Source organism: Mugil cephalus, chromosome 17 (genome assembly GCF_022458985.1).
Source record: "Mugil cephalus isolate CIBA_MC_2020 chromosome 17, CIBA_Mcephalus_1.1, whole genome shotgun sequence".
Classification (NCBI taxonomy): domain Eukaryota; kingdom Metazoa; phylum Chordata; class Actinopteri; order Mugiliformes; family Mugilidae; genus Mugil; species Mugil cephalus.
Genome location: NC_061786.1, coordinates 15,613,776 through 15,635,627, shown reverse-complemented (window position 1 = coordinate 15,635,627; position 21,852 = coordinate 15,613,776). Strand labels below are relative to the sequence as shown.

At 41.8% G+C, this 21,852-nt stretch overlaps 1 protein-coding gene across 2 annotated transcripts in view; it reads left to right on the top strand.

Moving 5' to 3' along the window:
* The window catches only part of uggt1 (UDP-glucose glycoprotein glucosyltransferase 1), a 30,843-nt gene that overhangs the window by 8,178 nt on the left and 813 nt on the right, over positions 1–21,852 (top strand). The window contains exons 10-40 of one of the 2 annotated variants that reach the window (XM_047610807.1): positions 1,581–1,680; positions 1,796–1,856; positions 4,239–4,330; positions 5,739–5,889; positions 6,232–6,351; positions 6,446–6,531; positions 6,821–6,956; positions 7,082–7,213; positions 8,118–8,282; positions 9,502–9,622; positions 10,993–11,091; positions 11,227–11,250; positions 11,647–11,741; positions 12,219–12,425; positions 12,555–12,686; positions 12,765–12,895; positions 12,986–13,081; positions 13,184–13,286; positions 13,437–13,516; positions 14,992–15,181; positions 15,464–15,622; positions 15,724–15,809; positions 15,913–15,997; positions 16,983–17,071; positions 17,329–17,433; positions 17,585–17,669; positions 18,239–18,421; positions 20,335–20,495; positions 20,604–20,718; positions 21,093–21,209; positions 21,692–21,839. In XM_047610807.1, coding sequence (XP_047466763.1) covers positions 1,581–1,680; positions 1,796–1,856; positions 4,239–4,330; positions 5,739–5,889; positions 6,232–6,351; positions 6,446–6,531; positions 6,821–6,956; positions 7,082–7,213; positions 8,118–8,282; positions 9,502–9,622; positions 10,993–11,091; positions 11,227–11,250; positions 11,647–11,741; positions 12,219–12,425; positions 12,555–12,686; positions 12,765–12,895; positions 12,986–13,081; positions 13,184–13,286; positions 13,437–13,516; positions 14,992–15,181; positions 15,464–15,622; positions 15,724–15,809; positions 15,913–15,997; positions 16,983–17,071; positions 17,329–17,433; positions 17,585–17,669; positions 18,239–18,421; positions 20,335–20,495; positions 20,604–20,718; positions 21,093–21,209; positions 21,692–21,839 — 3,654 coding nt within the window. The remainder of the gene's footprint in view (positions 1–1,580; positions 1,681–1,795; positions 1,857–4,238; positions 4,331–5,738; positions 5,890–6,231; positions 6,352–6,445; positions 6,532–6,820; positions 6,957–7,081; positions 7,214–8,117; positions 8,283–9,501; positions 9,623–10,992; positions 11,092–11,226; positions 11,251–11,646; positions 11,742–12,218; positions 12,426–12,554; positions 12,687–12,764; positions 12,896–12,985; positions 13,082–13,183; positions 13,287–13,436; positions 13,517–14,991; positions 15,182–15,463; positions 15,623–15,723; positions 15,810–15,912; positions 15,998–16,982; positions 17,072–17,328; positions 17,434–17,584; positions 17,670–18,238; positions 18,422–20,334; positions 20,496–20,603; positions 20,719–21,092; positions 21,210–21,691; positions 21,840–21,852) is intronic. The other variant, XM_047610808.1, reaches the window with a different exon arrangement.

The window sequence follows — 21,852 nt, the reverse complement described above, 5'->3', positions numbered from 1 at the left end:
TACTTTATATATTCTGCATACTCAGAATCATACATTAACTTTTGAATGACGTCACTTATTGTTTATTGTTTAGGGTCTTGTTTTGTCATGTGATCAGCACTTTAAATGCTTTTAATTCCGTTGTGCTGCCGTGCAGCGGTGATGAATTCTGATTCTGGCGATTCTTCTGAAATGAAAAGAAATTAATATTGACTTCCGCTGGTTTAACCGTGACGTCACTGTATCGGTGGAAGCGGAAACTTTCCCTGCACAGATCTGTAATCGATGGCCGCGGTCGATCAGCGTCCCCTCGATGCGTTTGAGTCGTAACGTCTTGAAGTTATGAGAGCATTGTCTGCTGCCGCAACATAAAAGCATTATTGATCAGAATTGCGTCATGTATTGATTATGTATTCAAGCCGAGTCTCGCAGACATAACTGTACGTGGGTTCGAGTCCCCCCCCCTCTCCTTCCCTTTCCATCCATCTTTCATACTGCACATGTACTGATAGCAGCGACTGGCTAATTTACTAAAGCTCCCATCGTACTTCTATCATCAGATGCGGTCGGGGTTGCGTGAGCGTTCAGCTGCTTTGATTCTGGTTTTTATAAAGGATGCGAGGGGATGAGGGGGCTGAGCTTGACTGTCAGACTGTCATGCAGACGTCTGTCTTTATCCTCTAACCCGCTGGGGCTCATTAGCTCAGCCTGTTTACAAAGAAAGGGAGACCTCCGGGGGCTAATAATCACACTGGCTACAACACCATTACAGAGACGCTCACTGCATTGAAATAATCCTCACTACATCCTCGCTACCTCGCAAAACAAAGCTCTGTGTTGCTCAATTTTCTGCGCATGGAAACAGTTTGTTATGAACATATTCAAGCCTGGTCTTATATGACCTCAGATGCAATAAGGAATTTATAATAACGCAACATTCATTTCTTATTAATGTGTTTAAAAATCACAATTACATGACTTTGCCATGATATTTGGGTGACTAACTAAAATAAATTCATGTCCAGCTCCATTTAATTATAAAAAACGTATTTGGTTTCAGATATTTTAATTATATGTTGTATATTATATGTAGTAATGCAAAAATTAACGACATTCCCAAATGCAACTTTCTAGCGTCACAGATCTTCTAGTGTGACTGTAAACTCGTAGTCTTGTTAAATGAAATTTGTAAATTTTATATTATTGCAGTAACATTTGTCTTTTCTTATTTTTAAACTGAATTTGACCTTTTAGTGTTCATGAAAGCGCGACCAACAGGTTTCATTCTGAGTCAGAAATCTCATTGACATTCATGTTTAAATCAATTATAAAAACTTCTTATGTGTTTTCATTTGACGCCATCAAATGATTCGTTTCGCTCTGTTTTCATTCCCGATGTTAAATGTTACAGATACAGACTCTTAAACTATTATTATTAACATTTGACTCTTTGATCTTTTTTTTAATCTTCATGCCTCACAAATCTGAGCCTTAAATTACTCTTCACTGTATCCTCCTCTCCTCTGTACTCGTGTCCACTCACCTTTCTTCTCCATTTTTGACCTCTCCGTCCACCCACCCGTCCACCTTGTCTTTTATAGATCTGAGTTTCCAGACAGCAGCGCGCATCCTCGCTGCTCCCGCTGCTGAAGCCCTCAGTGTCATGAAAGACCTCAGTCAAAACTTCCCCACCAAAGCCAGGTACAGAAGAAATAACACAAAAGAAAACACATGCACACAAGCAGTAGCTACAGTCAGGAGTTTGTGCAGATATTGACTCGTCTGCCCCTTTTTTCCCCTCCTCTTCCTCCCACAGGTCCATCACTAAAACAGTGGTCAGCTCTGACATCCGCAAAGAGATTGGCGAGAACCAAAAGGTACGTGTTTGTTCGGCTGTGCATCTGCATTGATCACTCTTCCTCAGTAACAGGATAAAAACAACACACAACCTATCATTAAATCATGAGGACGGTGGTATTCTACTTTTTAATTATTGACACGACGTCTATAAGACGGAGAATTCTTTAACGACGTGTATAGAGGACGTGCATTGATGTCACTGCCGCCTTGGGCCATATGGGACAAATGTACAGTAGCTAAATAAAAAATGCTAACGCTAAAAGCTTTACTGAGAAGTAACGTAAGCCATCTCTGACTGCTTTTCAAATCTGTTGGTACCCTCAATTCAAAACAAAACACCTAAAAAACTAAAAAATTTAAATAAAATTACAATTTAGACGCTATTAAAGGCTACGATTCAAACTAATGCTAACTAATCTCCATGCTCAACTTCAACTGTCACTTTTTGCCACTCAGTGGCCGTAACCATGGCGACTTGGCTACCTGTGACATCACATGCGTACCCTCTATTCCCTTTGAGTTAATTCAACGTATATTCAACTAAATCTGGACATATCTGGACGTAGCTCGGTACAGATTTTCTGTCCACGTCTAGTAACGTAAGGTGTTCTTGGATCTTAAAGAATCACTCACAGATTCATGTGGGCGCTTTCGCGAGTGAGAGAAGGGACACGGAGCAGCCGATGTGGATGTCAGTCGTTAGGGAAACACATTAGCGCTCGAGGCTAACGTCAGCTAGCCCACTACACATATCAAACCTGACAGTCTCATCTCCAGATCTTTCAAAAGAATAAAACCATTTCCTCGTCCGCGTTTGTTGCAGTCGAGTTCTTCTCCTGCAGCTGCTTCTGCTCCTCTTGGTTCGATCGGACTTTTGCAAAGCAGCTTGCAGGTGCATTTCTTCCACTTACAGAACTGGAGAAGGGAAAGGAGGGGTAAGAGGAGGGGGTCGATAGAGTTACAGCAAGTTGTTTACATTCACTTCCCCTGCGAGAGCAAGCGTGGCGATGCGTTCAATGCTCTCTGGTCTGGTGCGATAACCTAAATAATATCCTATTTTATGTGTTGCGCTACCGTTTAAGCGTTTGAAGATTGATATTAGAGAGAACGTCTCCCCTGTGAGCCTCAAGTGTGTGATGCAACCTAAATTTAAAGTCCGCTACTGTATGGACAAGCTTTAAGCTTTAAGCCTATATTTTCCTGCCTTTCCCGTCTCCTACAGATGTGCTTTAAAATTTGCCTGCAGACTTGTTGAAACGTTGCCAACTGGCTGCACATCCTTGCATGGAAAGCCAAAAGCCCCACATCATATTTTTTTTAACCCCTTTTAGAAGCGAATTATTCCCAAATATTAACGTTTGCCCAAAGGCTCCTGATGAACTACCTCTCGTCCACCACCCTCTGTCTTTTCATTATCCGGCAGCGCGCTCTCCCCTCCTGCTGAAAGCGCTCGGAAATAATTTAGGCTCAACTGTTTACCAATCTAATCCAATAAAGAAGAAAAGCAGAGGAAAGCGTTATTGCCGCAGCCTCGCAGCCTCTGAGCTTTTGTCTTGAGGGAAATATCTCAAAATGAGAACTGTGCTTTGTGTTTTTGACTCGTTCCTCACCCCTTCTATTACGTTATAAATTGCAAACAACACCTCTCTTGAAAAGCGTTCAGTTTTTGACAATGTGTTTGGCCTTGCTCCGCTAATGGAATAGGTAATCAGGTTTTTTTTTCTTCTTCTTCTTCTTCTTCTTCTTCTCTCGTCACTCTTCCTCCTTCTCTCCCGAAGCTCTGCTCACATTATCTTGGTGTGCAGACGGGACTTGGGGTGTGTGGTGGGAGTCGTGCAGACAAACGTCCTAATTACTGAACCGGTGATTCATTCAGCAGAGTCCTGCAGTGAGAAATTATTATTGATTGAAGTAGTTTGGACACTCGCGCGCTCACACTTCCCCCTCACGCACGCACACACACGGTTCAGCCGGGGATGAACAATATTTGTGTTAATCATGTCTTGTTGTAATTGCAGTGTCTGGAGTATGATTAATCTGATGTCTTTGTCTTTCTGTAATGAGATTTGACTGCACCAGAAACGACTTTGAGCTTTCCTTTCTCCTGTGCAGACACACACACACACACCACCCTTTCTCTAATAATTAGATTTGTTTAGCGTGTCTGTTTGATTGCTCTAAACAGACTGGCTTTGCACGGAGCTGTCGGTGCTTGTTTGGAGCTGTCAACATGCCTCGTTACGACCGTGGCCTCTGGTTTTACACTGTAATTGACAACGCGACGGTCGCCGCCGCGACGTTACGCACGACACCTTGTGGCGGTCTGCTCGGCCGCTGTTCAACAGGAAGCTTTAGAGTCTGATGGATTGTGAGTCACATCGATGTTTCTCTCTCCACAGTTTTTCAAAGGAACTCTGGGGTTGCAGCCGGGGGACTCGGCCCTGTTCATCAACGGGCTGCACATAGATCTGGACACACAAGACATCTTCAGGTAAACACAAACATCGCACGTCCGTGTGTGGTTAATGAGACGTTCAGTGCGAAAATGTGTTCGTGTTGTGTTTTTTCGTAGCCTGCAGCATACGCCGTTCAATCAAGAGCCGCAATAATTGTTTAATTACTTAATTATCTAGTTACTGTAATTAGTCAGAAGTTAATCAGTCATTCATTCAGATGCGTAATGTTCTATTATAGTGAAGTGAGTATTTTTGGGTTCTGAACTGTTGTTTGGACAAAACGAGGAAACTCAAAATAATCAATCTCAGAAAACTGTTAATTACTATAATAATGGTCTATTTGTGTTCTCTTGACTGATCAATGAGTTAATCAACTTACTGTTGCAATTCGTCTGAAATTATTATATCATAATTATGCCGATCAGGCATAACATTATGACCACTGACAGGAGACGTGAGTAACATAAACCGCCTTGTGACAATTCAATGTTCTACTGGGAAATAGACGTGTAGTAGATAGTGGATAAGTGTGACACTGGATGAGCTCCAAGGGATTTATAGTTTCTTAACTGCTTGAACACTTATTCCATATACGAGATAGAGAGTTCACGATGTCCAGGGAAGAAGTTGAAGGCAGCAGGGGGACGACGGGGGAGAGGAATCTAATGCAACTTTCTCTCCCCCAACTAGCATCATTAACCAATCAGAAGTAGGGTGGGGGCGTGTCTTGGAAATCTTGGTTGAGATCCCGATGCTGCATTCACTACAAGAACAAAAAAAAAAAAAAAGCTCTGAGCTGTCGAACTCAGAAATGACTGCTGCTTCCAAATTAAAAATAAATAGCTGCTGCACATATTTAAATGTTCAGCAAACAGTGACAATTCACCAAACTTATTCTGTTGCTATGATATCTGAAGTCTGAAATTTCCGAGGTGGAATATAGAATTTCCAAGCTTTTGTGAAGGCATCATCCAAGCCGGCTCTTTTCCATCAAAGTCACTGTTGTTGGAAAAATGAAGAGTAAATTTATGAAGCTAGGAGAATGTGTCCTAACTACAAACAAAGGACTTAAAAATTGTAAAAATAGTAAGTAATAGTAAATGTTAGGATGTAAATTTTGCAATTTAGAGTTAGAACATGATCTACACTTGGTTTTGCATAAACTATTAAATGGTTAAAGTTCTGATCGAATAATCAAATTAATTAGCTTGGCTCAGGATTTTTTTTACTTTAAGCCCTGATTCTCTGATGAACTGTTTTGGAGGCACAACCTACACAATATTAGGTCATAATGTCATGCCCGATTGGCATCTATCATTTTATTTTAGTTAAATTAACAGTTGTTTGATTTTTAAAATAACGAGCCCTGTGTCACACATCTGAGCCAGATAATCAGGTGGTGGCCGTCCACTCTGAGCCGACTCTGTCCCGTGTCACCCGCAGTGTGTTCGAGGTGCTGCGCAGCGAGGCCAGGGTGATGGAGGGTCTGCGCTCTTTGCTAATCGAGACGCCCTACATTCACAACATCCTGAAGCTCAACGTCCAGCCGTCCGACTCTGACTACGCAGTCGACATCCGCAACTCCGCCATCAGCGTAAGAAACCAGAGCAGCCGTGGATCCGGCTCGTCGTGTTTCTAATTTAGATCTTAAACAATTCTAATTGTCTTTGTTTTAGCTTTCTCTCAGACGAGCCCGTGATAAATGTGTTTGGCCTTGAAAGTGTAATTGAGAAACGTAATCCAAACATCCTTGGGAAAATTCATAAAGAGATTTATATTGTGCAAAGAAAATTACCATCAAGCTGCTATTTCACCAAATTTGGAGGAATTCCAAACTGTAGCTCCAATGTTCATCCGCCTGAAGTCAAAGTAATTTCTCGTCTCTTTATACCTCCTCTCAGCCGTTTCCTCTCACATTGCTTCTTTTTTTTTTTAGTGGATTAACAACTTGGAGACCGACCACAGGTACAGCTCGTGGCCCTACAACGTGCAGGAGCTGCTCAGACCAACTTTCCCCGGAGTCATCAGGCAGATCCGCAAGAACTTTCACAATCTGGTAAGACCACTCAGCTGCTGCTGATTAATGAGTCTCTTGTGAGTCCGAAAAGATCTGAATCCTTGGGAAAAATACCAGCATGTGTCTGTTGCAGGTGATTATTCTGGACCCCGCGCAGGAGAACTCTGCCGAACTGTTGAGCGTTGCAGAGATGTTTTACGCTAACAACATCCCCCTCAGGTTGGTGCAACGTTACATTTTTTTTTTTTTTTTTTAATCTTCTGAATTTTAATATCACTCCACAAACCAGAAAAATAACAACCTGCAGCAGTGTGGTTTGAGTCATCCGGGACTTGTAGTTTAAATTCGTTTTAATTTCGTCAGGCCTTTGAAACGTCCCTCGCTGCTTGATCTTAGGACGGACATTTTGTTTGAATACTAATGAAGCTGGCAGCGCTCATTCTGCATTTCAACTGTTTTTTTTGTTTTTTTTTTTGGAAACTTATTGCGGCGTGTGTTTGTGTTTCAGGATCGGCTTGGTGTTCGTGGTGTCGGATGAAGATGACATAGACGGCATGCAGGACGCCGGGGTGGCGCTCGTCCGAGCCTACAACTACATCAGCGACGAGGTGGACAGTCAGAGCGCCTTTGAGGCCGTTATCTCGGTGAGTCCGTTTTTCACAAAACGCCGAAGTCAGGAACTTAAAATATCCAAATCGTCCTGATAAGAATATTAGCATAACAGCATTACTATCCCCCCTTGTCTTTCTGTGTCCATGCCGTCCTTTAGATGTTTAACCGCGTGGCACCTGGCAGCAAGCTGAGTGTTGGAGATGTAGTGAAGGTTCTGGAGAAGAGGTTTCCCTACGTGGAGGTCAGCAGCGTCCTCGGAGCCGACTCGAGCTACGACAGCAACAGGAAGGTGGGTGGAGCTGAACAGGGGCTGATATATGTCGATGATATTAGCAGTTTAAAATAAACCTTTCCATTATTTTCTTTATACAAATGCAGTTAGAATGTCTGGCAACAAATCCAGATTCTGACTGTACTGTAAAATAACTACTCTAAATGTCTCTTGTATACTTTCATAATGCTAATTCTTTATGTTTGTTTGATTACGCTGCTTTATTTTACTTCACTTTAATCTCATTTTATCTATCTTTCTTGTGGTTTTATGAGTGTTTACTTTTATTTGCAACAAAGCTACAGTGACAAAGTAATTTCCCTCATGAATCATTAAAGTCTAAGTTTAAGAACCTGCAGATGATTAGCTTAGCTTAGCATAAAAACTGAAAGTAGGGGGTAAGATCTAGCAGAAGTCCAGCAGAATTAACACAAAGTGAGCAGCCTTGCTCGTTTTGAGAATGTTATCGATCCCTTGATGAGGTATCTTCTCAAACTATTCTCTTTAAAATGAGAGGTGACAGAGGTTTCATTTCAGACATTAGTTTATAAGCTGAAAGAGTTTCCGCAGTGTAATTTGGTCCTTGCACACATTTTTACTCTGACTTTTTGCAACAGCATACATAGGTGCAGGAAAACAACGAGAAAAAAAGAGTGGACTGTATAAAGGATAAATAATAAGATAAAATGGATTAGAATAAAAAAAAAAAAGTATTGGATTATATGCAAACAGCATTACAGTACATATTGAGTGGTAGAAGTATTGAACCTTGAGGTGTAACAGTATTGCACACATTATGAATGTTCATTGTGTATGTTACTTCTCATAGATGTAGTTTCCCACATCTACTTTTCCATGATTAGATAAATAACCTGCGTCTTTGAAATCCTAAAGAGCAGCTAAATGATGTTTTGTGTTTCAGGAGGGCCGGGCGTACTACGAGCAGACAGGAGTGGGCCCGCTGCCCGTGGTCATGTACAACGGCATACCCTACCAGCGCGAACAGCTGGACCCGGACGAGCTGGAGACGGTCACCATGCAGAAGATCCTGGAGACCACCACCTTCTACCAGAGAGCCGTCTACCTGGTCAGCTACAGCAAACTCATACTCGTTTGATACAGAGTCACAGAGCTGTGTTCGTTATCTGGCATCACAGTTAAAACCATTAGGGTTCGAGATCAGTATTGGATACATTTAAACGACTTTGCACAAACATTATAGTGAAGTCAAGGTGCAATCACATTTTCATACAGAGAAAAATTCTATTTTTTTCTTAAATCCACCAACAAACTGCAAATATTTCCATTTTTTTAATCAATAAAAACTAATCTCTCTCTTAATCTTGTCAAAAAGGATTTCATTGTCCTCTAAGATAGTTAACTTAAGCCTTTGCAGATGTAGTTTTAATACCAGTGTTTTTTTTTCTTAGTTTGTTGGATCCACTACAAAATCCAGCATAAATTTAAAAAAAAAAATGATTTCAGCTCAAAGCTTTTTTTTTTTTTTTTTTTTAAAAAGGAGCTATTGATAAAAGTTCATTTGTCTCCTCTTTGTGTCTCCGATTGATAAAATGAATTCTCTTTTAGTCGGGGTCTTTGTGAGCACGCCATCTGTTATTTTTCCTGTTTTTATACCGTGCCGGCGCTCACAGGAGCCAAAGCTTTGAGCTGCTTCTTTTTTAAATACTTTAAGGCATTTAAGCACAGTAAGCAGAGTTTCATTTAATATTCCTACCAATCGCACTAGTCAGCAAAGACTTCACACATTTGGTCTTTTTTTAATTTCTAAAATAAACTTGTTGGGGAATTCTAGCTGCGTTTCCATTACATTTCTTTTTTTTGCAAATTAAAATCGATATTTCTGAAATTACGATAAAGTGCTCTTTGTATGTGTTTCCATTGATAGATATTTTGCGAATGTAACTGTAACTCTTGTAAAGTCTTGTGTCGCGGTATCCCATAATTCTCTTAAATTCTCGTTCGCTTTGAGGAAAGTGGGCTTCGGATGAACTTGTCACATGACCCCCTTCATCATCTCCGGTGACACTGGTGACAGTATTGCACTTTTGCAATAAACTTTTGTAACGATACATCTGCAAAAACACCTAATGAGAGCGTAAAAATATTTTAGTGATATTTGAGAGGTTTTTTCGAAATCAATTACCAGTTTATTATTGCGATGTTTTAGGTTTTGCACATGTTTCTAGAGGGTAATGGAAACGCAGCAACTGTCGTCAGTAACAGTAAATAACGTCCTCTCTGATTTCTGCCTTTAAATCCTGAATATCTGCTAATTTGTCCCGCAGGGTGAGCTGGCTACGGACCACGACGTCGTTGACTTCATCATGAACCAGCCCAGCGTCGTCCCTCGTATCAACGCCAGGGTGCTCTCCACCAGCAGAACATACCTGGACCTGTCTGACACCAGTGAGTGCACAAAGAATATGTCGATTCTGATATGTTGCTCTATTTGTTAGATATCGGTACGGCTCGACCATAGAAATTTATCACCATGTTTTTAATCTAGATTAGTTGTGCTGGACTGATGAAACTTCTCAGTAGTGCGTGCAAAACTACACTGGTCTAAACAGAAGCTCAGCAAAACACAGTGTTTCCAGATACAGACCCTTCTGGGGCCTTGCACCAGCATCATTAGGTGAAAAGTATTTTCCTGACTTTGTCAAAAGTCTTGCAAAGGCCTATCGATTTAGATCCCCTCGATGGCCATTCTGGGAGCTGCAGACTCGAACCTAATACACAGAATATGCTATCATTCATCAGCCTGCTTCTGGCGTGAGGATTGATCTTACTCAACTGGAAACAGAAAACTGCACCGACTCACTCAAACCTGATGAATGAGGTGTGAAATATCTTGAATTAGAGGAGATTAAACTTTCTCTGAAGCAAGAGGGGGAAAAAAAAAAAAAAAAAAGTGGAGAAAATTTACTAAAATCTGGCAACTTTTCAGAGATCACTTCTGTCTCATGAAAGGCTCGGACCAAAGTTAGGGCCCCTTTAGCTTTGAGAACATTTTGTTTTGGGGGAGAGGGAGTGCATCCGAGGGTTATGCAATTCAAAAGTTTTGCAGTAGAAGACAACATACTGGTGTAAGCAACTCATTCATTGGGATTGAGCAGAAGTTATCAGTGAGGCTAACCGGTAAAAAAAGGCTTCAGTTTGCTAGGGAGCATTTAACTCTCATGTGGTCTGATGAGTTCAGATTTACCCTGTTCCAGAGTGATGGGGCATCAGGGTTAAAAGAGAGGCAGATGAAGTGATGTACCCATCATGCCTAGTGTCTACTCAACAAGACTGTCGGGGCAGTGCTATGATCTGGGTTTTTGCTGCAGTTGCTCAGGTTTAGGTTCAGCAACATTATGCCCAAAGACTGAGGTCAGCTGACTACCTGAATATACTGAATGACCAGGTTATTCCAAGACGACAATGCCGAGATTCACAGGGATCAAATTGTGAAAGAGTGGTTCAGGCAGAGATCATTTTCATGCATGGATTTGCCACCACAGAGTCCAGACCTTAACCCCATTGAGAATCTTTTGGTTGTGCTGGAGAAGGCTTTGAGCTGTAGTCGGACTCTTGGTGAAAAATTAATGCAACCCCCCGGATGGAAATAAATCTTGTGACGTTGCAGAAACTTCTTATCGAAACAATGACGCAGCGAATCTGTGCTGTAATCGAAGCTAAAGCCAACAAAATGTTAGAGTGTGACCTTTTTTTCTTTTTTGGGCCGGTACAAACATGCATAAATCTCAGTAACATTTGTGACGTGATGTTTGCAGACAACCACTTCGTGGATGATTACGCTCGCTTCTCGACCCTGGACACGAAGGAGAAGAGCACGGCTGTGGCCAACAGCATGACCTACATGACTAAGAAAGGTAACTGTGACGTGAAACAAACACTGAATAAGAAGGGCATTCAAGTTTCAACCCTCCTCTTATGTATTCTCCTTCTGTCTTCTCCTCCATCTGCTCCCTCTTATTCACGTGTTGTTTAAAATCTCCCTGCATCAGGGATGACCACCACCAACAGGCATGGTAATCCGCCTCTTACTACGCATCATTCCCTCTCCTCCTCACTTGCTCTTTTTCCCGTTAACCACATTTCTGGCAGTGTTTAGATCTGTTTGTGAGTCCGCCACTACTCCTCCATCTGTGTCGTATCTCCCACAGGACACAAATGACTAATTACGCATGTGATAATTGTGTATCAGGCTATAAGTACTAAAACGTGTTAGCGTGCCTTCTGAGGATGCTCTAACATAGTTATAGGGAATGATGGTTAGTTTTGTGTCACGGTTTATTGTAATTGCATGGAAATGAGATGATTCATAGTAAATAGTTCCAAAAATCTGCATCGTTGCCGCCCATTTAGAATTGTGTCTTGATTTGCATCCACCTAAAGCAACGTGACTCTTCTTCTGTGGTTTTTAGATGAAGGCTACATCCGCCCCGTGACTTTCTGGGTGGTCGGAGACTTTGACAAACCCTCGGGACGCCAGCTCCTTTACGACGCCATCAGGCACATGGTGTGAAATGTTTTATATTAATTCTTGTCGCTAAATTGTTTATTATTCCTCATTGCCGGCGAGTCACAGCTGATTTTGTGGCCTACACTTACTGTAGCATCTCTAAATCTGTAGCATTCTAGGTTCTGTAGTCGTGTCCATGGTTTAACAACAGTTATACAACAAGTAGCTCCGACCAAGCGATTGATTGGTCAATAAAACATTTATAACGTGCTCAAATCAGCATTACAGCACGGCCGACTCATCGCTAAAAATGTTGCTCTGCCAAGTCTGTGGCAACATTGTATCCATCTCCATGGCAACGCTGTAACTGTCAGAGCTGGAGCTGAAAAAATACGCTACAAAATGCAAAAAACTTCAACATCAACATGAATATTTATTTAATTATAAGCTTTATTTTGTTAATAATTGTTGTATAATCGCAATATTGCCGGTAATATTGCTTAAGTAATTAACACTCACCGGCTCCCCCAACAGAAAACCAGCAACAACGTCCGACTTGGGATGATCAACAACCCGTCCTCTGACATCTCTGCTGACACGAGCAGAGTGGCCCGAGCAATCTGGGCCACCACGCAGACGCAGTCCGCCAATAACGCCAAGAACTTCATCACCAAGCTGGCTAAGGAGGACACCGCCACGGCCCTGGAGAAAGGCGCAGACATCGGGGACTTCGCTGTCGGGGTGAGGGGTTGATGAGTCATAACGATCCAAGTTTCCTTTGTTGTTTTTTTATTGTTGAATCATTTTCTATTCCTGATTTGTCCTTTTCTCAACTGTTGTATGTTTTTTTTTTCCGTCTCTCCGCCTCAGGGTATGGATTTGTCATTGTTCAGAAGTGCGTATGAGGGTCCCAAATTTGACTTCCTGCTCTCCCACGCTGCCTACTGCAGAGATGTGCTCAAACTGAAAAGAGGACAGAGAGCGGTTATCAGCAACGGAAGAGTGAGTCACGGCAAAGGCAGCTTATATTTACTAGAAAAGTGTCGCAGCTCAGTCAATAATTCTGTTCCTGCTTCACAGATCATAGGTCCACTGGAGGAGGAGGAAGTGTTTAATCAGGACGACTTCCTGCTTCTGGAGAGCATCATCCTGAAAACATCTGGAGAGCGCATCAAAAGCAAAGTCCAGGAGCTTGGAATTGAGGAGGACAGGTACTTTATTTATTGTAGTTTTGGGAACTTCACAGTTTTTTTTTTTGTTTGTTTGTTTTTTTTGCCCTGTTAACTCTTCGTGTCCCTCAGAGCCAGCGACCTCGTGATGAAGGTGGACTCTCTGCTCTCGTCTCAACCCAAAGGAGAACCTCGGATGGAGTACGGATTTGCAGATGACCGCCACAGGTAAAGTTTAAAAAAAAATACGCTTGGAATAATGTAATCGACCAAGCCTCCTCCTGTTTTCAGTGGGATATTTGAAGTTTTTCTTTATCTGTTTGTTTGCAGTGCTGTGAAAATCCGGCCCAAGGAGGGCGACGTGTACTTTGATGTTGTTGCCGTGGTGGATCCGGTAACCAGGGACGCACAGAAGCTAGCTCCTCTACTTTTGGTAAGTCCACACTGATCCATCATTAAATCAGATCAACAGCAGCCTTTTTTTTTTTTACCCATCCTGATGATTTATTTGGCCTCACTTTGATCTTCTCCCCCATCCTGAATGTCTAACCCGTCTCTTATGTCCCCCTGCCGTCACCCGCAGGTTCTGAAGCAGCTGGTAAACGTCAACTTGCGCGTCTTCATGAACTGTCAGTCCAAACTGTCAGAGATGCCTCTGAAGAGGTGAGGAGGAAACAAACAAGTTGTGTACTGGACACGTACTCTGATCAGCCATAACATTATGACCTGACAGGTGAAGTTGGTCTGTCTGGCAGCAAGCGAACTTGTATATTCTCAAAGTTGTGAGAAGAAGCAGGAGAAATGGGAATGTGGACGTATTTTATTTTAGTGAAGTTATCTTCCTCTTTCTCAGGGTGTCCACATGGTCTTGAGAAGTATTAAAAGTTGATAATTGACCCTTAAAGACCCTTAAAAAGTATTATCACTTATCACAGACTTTATGAGGTCCTAAATTTTGAAGGTAAATTTGGAGTTTCATAAAAACTGGACAACTATGGGTGCGTTTTAAAATTGCAACTTTTTGCAGGTGTTGCTTTCCCTTTGATTTATTCTCTCAGCCTATTTGTATTCTGTTGTATGATAGTGGTCTATTGTCTTTATCATAAACTGAAAAAAAGGTGTCACTGATGTAAGTGACAGGGAGGTTTTAAAAAAGTATTGAGAAGGTCTTGGAAAAGTCTTAAAAAGCTATTGAAATTAACTTCAAGATTCCTGTCTATGCCCCGTTTCTGCATCACGTGGATGGACGCGTGCGTCGCTTACCTCAGAAACATATCGCACAAGATGTACTAAAGGAAGGAGGCGAGCAGGTGAAGGCAGTGTGGTGCTTTGACAATGTTCCTCTCTCGAGGCCTTGTGTCCTACTATTCATGCACTGACCACTTACCTGAGCATCGCTGCGCATGTCTGTGCGCATCCTTTCATGGAAAAGGTATTCATCAGGATAATGATGCTTCCTGCCACAATGCAAAAAAAAAAAAAAAAATGTTGACTTGGCCTCCAGCATTTGTGAGATGAGCTGGACAAATAAAATACCGCGGCACAGCCTCGGAGGTCAGGGCTGCTTTACGGTCACAGGAGGGCAGGTGGTCATAATGTTATGGCTGATCACTGTACGTTCTATCCTCTCTATTTTTGCTTTCCGTCACTTAAAATCTACTTTTTGCTTCACTTTTCGAAATAAATTATGGAATCGGACAAGTATCGTAAGTACGTGAGGGAAAAAAAATGTTTCCATGGAAACGTCTTAAATTATGAATCTAGACATCAGAGTTAAAAAAATATGTATGAAATATATTTTTTTTGGGATGCGTTGGGACATAAAGCCAGTTTGGAAGAAGTTTTAAAACATTACGTTTACGCATGTATCATATACTTTCTTAGAGATGCAGCAGTCGTGAATATAGATCAGTAGACATGCTGACTAGCTTACTAGCCTCTAGCAGTTCATGTCTGCCGTTTGTAGGATTTCTCTCACGACCTATTTCTGGAGCTTTCATCTGCATCAAATGGCTTCTTTTTCTCTTTTTTTTTTTTTTGATATTGTGCCATGCTGTGAAAGCTCTTTTATTTTCAAAGTCAAAGCAGGATATCGCACGAAGCCGTGTATCTAATCTAATCCTCTCCTCGCGCTCCAGCTTTTACCGCTACGTGTTGGAGCCGGAGGTGGTGTTCCAGGCCGACGGCAGCTTCTCTCCGGGGCCCCTGGCCAAGTTCCTGGACATGCCTCAGTCTCCGCTCTTCACCCTGAACCTCAACACCCCCGAGAGCTGGATGGTGGAGTCTGTGCACACCCGCTACGACCTGGACAACATCTACTTGGAGGAGGTACGCCTTAGATGTGGGGGTTTTTACTGAGCAGTGTCCAGCAGTGAAACGTCTCTATCCTGCTGTCAGAGGACACGTTTTAATACTACTTCCAGATATATAGTCTTACTTCTTTCCTCTCCTCTTAAATCCTCCTTTTTGCAATATAGTAGCGATGTCTCTTTGAATTTTCTCTTCTATTTTTATTCATATAGTGTTGATATAGTGTTTCTGCTGCTTCATTCGCCTTGAGACAGTTTGAGAAGTATCCCGGTGCATAATAAACTTTACCGCGTGTTCCAGGTGGAGAATATTGTTGCTGCCGAGTACGAGTTGGAGCATCTTCTACTGGAAGGCCACTGTTTTGACGTGAGCTCCGGTCAGCCGCCGCGCGGCCTCCAGTTCACCCTGGGAACCGCCTCCGATCCCGTCCTTGTGGACACCATCGTCATGGCAAACTTGGTAAGATGTTAGAAGTATTTTTTTATTTGATAAACAACAAATGCTCTTTTTCGACATTTCCTTTACGTCTCAAACTGTAAATCTCCTCTCCTCCTGTGCAGGGTTACTTCCAGCTCAAGGCCAATCCCGGCGCCTGGATCCTGAAGCTGAGGAAAGGACGCTCGGATGACATCTACAAAATTTACAGGTGAGGACGTGGATGTTTGACCACACGCCGTCACATAAAGTCGTCTTAAAATCCTCGTTCTTACATCTCCTTTTTTTTTCTCCTTTCCTTTCTCCCGACGCAGCCACGACGGCACAGACTCTCCTGCCGACTCTGACGACGTCGTAGTCGTGCTGAACAATTTCAAGAGCAGAATCATTAAAGTGAAGGTCGGTCCACCTGCGATGCCGTAACCACCGTCTGTCACAAACACACGGAAACAGTTTGTTGTCCTCAAATGAATCTCAGAGGATGGAGAGCAAAATGTCCACAGGTCTCGGTTTCTCATACATTTTAATGAGCGGAGGAGAACGTTTTCACCGTTACTGGATAGATATACTATGTGCATAAATTACATCATGGACGTGGCCACACACAGTCACAGTTTTGAGCTATTAACAAAAATATATCTCTTCTTTCATTCCTATATTTATGGCACACGGTGGTCGCATATTGGCAGCGGAGTCAAGTTCAGATTCAAATTCTTACGTTACAGTTCGCACACATACGAACATGTAGCATTTAAGCACATAAAAACGTTCAGCACATACAAACCCAACACCAAACACAAAATCACAAATATCATAGACAGTTGCACGAGAGATATGATGGTGGGCAGATACGGCTGTGGGGATGAAGCTCTTGGCAAATTGTGTCCTTTTGCAATTTATTTGTGCATATCGGATACTAGAGGGGAAGTGTGTGAAGGGGTGGCACGGGTCAAAATTATAAATGCGTTGTACAGTTGCTTATACTTTTAGATACTGCGGCTAAGTTTATTTATTTATTTATTTGTTTTATTTGTAACTTATTCCTATTTTATTCGTCATAATTTGTAGAAATGTTATATAAACTCTCTCCACCAGGTGTCACCAAAGTCAAGTTTTCATATCTCGCACCATTATTATTATTATTATTATTATTATTATTATTATTATGATTAGCTCATCTATGTTCCTCCTAATATTAAACATGTCCGTGTACTATATTTTCTAGATATACGGTGGTTTTATTTTGTTCCCTCTTTATTGATTCCCAAGAAGGAGTTTAGAAACTGAGCCTGATTAGATAAAATTTAATTATGAGGTGAAGTGGATTGATAATATTTTCTGACATGGAGCGTTAAACTGTGTCTGTCGCCGCTGTGTCGATCAGGTCCAGAAGAAGCCGGACAAGTTCAACGAGGAGCTACTGAGCGACGGGACCGAAGAAAATGACAGCGGTTTCTGGAACTCTCTGACCAGGTATAAATCAGTTTCAGACAATTACATGATGAAAAATGGGAAAAATACCAAATGTCATCTGGTTCCAGCTTCTCACACGTGACATCTTTTCACAGTTTTCCTCAGTTTGGAGCACGATAGAACTTAATAATCAATATAAGTGCTAGTTCCAGTCCTGTTGATGCATGTACATTATTATTATATCATGTTTACGCTGACACTCTTTCGTCAAATATTATTTTGAACTGTCAAACAGTGATTTTATTTTTGTCTCTCAGAGGTTTCACAGGCACCGGGAAAACCGAGGAGCCAAAGCAGGAGAAAGACGATGTGATCAATATCTTCTCTGTGGCCTCGGGGCATCTGTACGAGAGGTTCCTCAGGTGAGTGTCAGAAGATTTGACCAAACAAAGGCGGAGGGGATCGTCGGGGTCAACCCCCACCCCAAAAAAAGCAACCTTTCCACTGTGCGCAGAGATTTTATTGACTCTGGTTCCTGCTCTGACCTTTTACTTTATTCCGCTCCTCTCTCAGGATCATGATGCTGTCGGTTCTGAAAAACACCAAAACACCCGTCAAGTTCTGGTTCCTCAAGAACTACCTGTCCCCGGCCTTCAAGGTGAAGTGTGGAGAGTTTCTCTGTGAACAGAAGAGTGAATATAAACATGCAGCCGGGATCGGTCCTATTTATTGTTCTGTTGTTTTTAATTCTTTGCTTTTAGTCATTAATCCGCATTTTCTCGCAAGTCTCGCTGTCCGTTAGCGCATCTTAAAAGTAATTATAATGAGTTTCAGAAAGGTTATTACAGGTTTTAAACAACAACTTTTTATTAGTGGATATAAACAAAGGAGGAAATGAGACCTGAGTGAATTTAGTATTTTACTGGAAAAGCTGCATTTTTATCTGCTATGATTTCATTTGTATGTCACTTTTACCTCATCTTTAATGTAGCAGAGGTATAGTAGGTTTTTAATTGCGACTTGGAGCCTCATGGAAATAATCATTTTCCATCTTTTTATGTTGTTTATTGTGCATTTAATTACAGTATCCAGATGTAGCAGCTCGATTCTTTACTCCCCGTTTGTATTTACTGATGAGTTCTTTAGCAAAACACTGTCTTTTCCTTTATTATTATTATTATAATTAATTTTTTATTGCATTGCTTCTTTATTCCTTTGATACTCCAGGAGTTCATCCCCCACATGGCGAAGGAGTACGGCTTCCAGTACGAGCTGGTCCAGTACAAGTGGCCCCGCTGGTTGCACCAACAGACGGAGAAGCAGAGGATCATCTGGGGCTACAAGATCCTCTTCCTGGACGTGCTGTTCCCCCTCGCCGTCGACAAGATCCTGTTCGTGGACGCTGACCAGGTAAGGCTCAAACGTAGCTGCGCAAACGGTAAAACTTTTGCTTGTAAGTCTTTCAGACACGGTCTTAAACTCAGCGTTGCAGAGCCGATACTCTTTGACATCAACAGGAGGCTTGTTGGTGGTGATTCAGGTTTCAGGTGAGGATGAGGAGGAGCTAGGGTCAGCATTCATTCAGAGGAGGGGTGGCTGATCTGAAATATCCAGGGGTGACGAGAAGAGGAGCGCGTCTGAAAGCCAAGTCTTAACATGTGGCATAAATGGCTGCGGTTATTGTTGTGAGGAGGAGGCGTAGGCACGGACAGAACCAATCTTGTCTGCTCGCCTCAACATTTTTGGAACGACAGAAGCAAAGATAATTAAAACACATAATCTATCCAGCAATGGCATTTTGGAGCCACCTGTTTTATTTGCTGAGGTTTTATCATGAGTGATTTTTCCTTTGTTCTTCTTGTAATGTCTCTCTTGTAAAAGTGAGACTTCCCAGTTAAATAAAGGTTAAATAAATAAAAAAAGATTTCTCTAGGGTTTTAGTGATACATCGAGACAGATAAAAATTGATACAAATGTGTAACGATTCAAATCAACCGCGATGAAAAATGAATCGCGATGCCCTTTGTAAACAACAGAGGGCGTAATCCAGCTTTGAGTTCACTTGTTGGACGTTGTAATGTCAGGTATTCAGATGAGATGAGAGACGCATTTGTGTTTTGGAGTTACATCCTACCTCAGAAATGTGTTGTTTTTTATGTCTGAGTAATAATTAAAGGAATCTTTTTCAGTCATAATTTGTCTGCAAGCTCATTCTGTTAAAAAAAAATAGTGAGAAAATCATATCGTTAACCCAAATTGAATGTTGACTTGAGCGTCACGTCCCTGATCGCCTCCCATACTGTGTTTCTCCTTGTTATGTTAAAATTTCTTTGCTGTAACTCCAAAAATAAAAACAGGGCGGCCTCCATCACTTTTGCTTTTTTTGAATATGTTAAAATAATAGCAAAATAAAGAAATATCAATATAACACAACAGGCAAAACAGGAAGTCTCCTGCTGGCCATTTTGGTGCTTGTTTGTTTGAAAAGGGAGTAGGATGAAATCAGTGACTTTTCTAGGCCTCGTATCTTAAAACTCAGAATCAGTTCGTTATTATACGTTAACAAGCTTGGAATTTAGTGGCGCTTACTTGGGGTCTTAGTAAATCATTGCCACCATGATCCAACCTTGGATAAGCTATAGAAGAATGAACTTTCGGTCTCAGTGTTTGACTGTTTAATCCAGGGCCGGGCGATGCATCGGTTAATACCGAATACCGGTATTTTATTTCGTCGTGATGTGAATTTTTGAAATACCGGCGTACCGGTGTATTTGATTACACAGCGTTTGTAACGTTGCACTGCGAGACAGCGTTTCAGCCCGGACCATTTTCAATATAACGCTTGGTCACTGCGGCGTGGCGAAGATGGAAAGGTCCGAAATATGAAGCGGCAGAACTAGAGGCAAAAAAAGGTGCCCCGTCTAAAGCTGTTCCCGAAAAAAATGTTGACAATTTTAGCTTTTTATGTATGGAAAATATGTTGCGAGCAGACTACAGTTATTACGGTAGCTGGTCACATTTGACATTGACATTACAGTAATTGTCCCTGTTTCTTCATTTCATCTAACATTTAATTCTTTTTTTTAAATTTTTTTTTTATCTCCCAGCTGTAAATTTCCCTGGATTTTTTTTATTCATTATTCATATTCATCAAAAATAGTAAAATAGTCCAATAGTCAACCTACTGAATTAATTCTCAGTAGAAAATGTTGTGAACACTTTCTGTTTTTGTTACTCTCAAATGTGAATGTCTGCTTCTTTTTTAACTGTTTGTCAAGCATCATAGAGAATATATCATTAATAACTCCCCCCACCACCCTCAGATTGTGCGCACAGACCTGAAGGAGCTGCGGGACTTCGACCTGGAAGGCGCTCCGTACGGTTACACTCCGTTCTGCGAGAGCCGGAGGGAGATGGACGGATACCGCTTCTGGAAGTCCGGATACTGGGCGAGCCACCTCGCTGGGCGCAAATACCACATCAGGTACGGACGCAGGTTTAGCGAGAGTTGACTTTTGACAACCAGCGCCTGCACAGATGCGAACCGTTTGCGTGCTTCCTTTAATGTCTCTCGTCGCGTGTTGTCTCGCAGCGCTCTGTACGTGGTCGACCTGAAGAAGTTCAGGAAAATAGCTGCAGGGGACAGACTCAGAGGACAGTACCAGGGGCTCAGCCAAGACCCTAACAGCCTCTCCAACCTCGACCAGGTCCGTTACTGCCAACATTTCTCATTTTAATCTCCCGTTTTAGTGAAAACTGTTGTGTTCAGTGAAACTGTGTAATTGTGACATTTGAGCCTTGTCCACTGAACAGCAGGCTTTTTTTTTTTTTTTCTTCTCATCTAGTCCTTTTTACAATTGTTTTCTGTTCTGGTTGGTCTGGTTTATGACGCCCTATTATGATCATTACAACATCAAGACTCTTAAACACAGCAACAGATTTTAATAGCGCTCTCTGATTGTTTTTAACGTCTGTTACTCAACAAAACAACAGCTGTTTCGATGCAGATGCTCATTCTAATGCTTCTGTCTACATGATGGCTCAGTTTTTTACCCCCTTCTTATTTTTTTTCTCTCTGTAGGATCTTCCCAACAACATGATCCACCAGGTGCCTATAAAGTCTCTGCCTCAGGAGTGGCTGTGGTGTGAGACCTGGTGCGACGACAGCACCAAGAAGAGCGCAAAGACGATAGATCTGGTAAAGACGCGCGTATCCGATCCAAAACTGAAACTTTTGACAGAAACTTGCAACACCTTGAATCGTCATTCCCTCTAATGGCCACTAGAGGGCAGACGAACAAACAGTCATATATGTGGATAAATTTAGAGATTCACACCTAAAAACAACACTTTTTAAGACGGAAAAGGGTTAAGTTTGGGGTGGATGGTTCCCAAACACCTGGAAAAGAAAAATATTTTGATTAGATAAAAACTTTAAACTTTAAATGCATGGAAATTAGCTGTGTTCAATCAGAAATATCATGATTTCTTTGGACAGGACAGAAGTGTTTTATCATCTTGTGTGTGACTCCTTTACAAACTTGTCAGGTTTCTTGTCCCAGAATAAAACATATAATACAATTTAAAATAAAGCAAAGCATTTAGGCTTTATGGCTTTGATTCGGCCAAGATAACGTGAGAATATTTATTATATGTCCGTCCCTTTCTTCCTGAATTCAGTGTAACAACCCCATGACGAAGGAGCCCAAGCTGCAGGCTGCGGTGAGGATCGTGGCCGAGTGGACCGACTACGACCAGGAGATTAAACGCCTGCAGACCAGACTCCAGGGCGAAGCGAAACACAGCATAAAGGCAAAGGAAGGCGAAGGTAGGCAACGCTA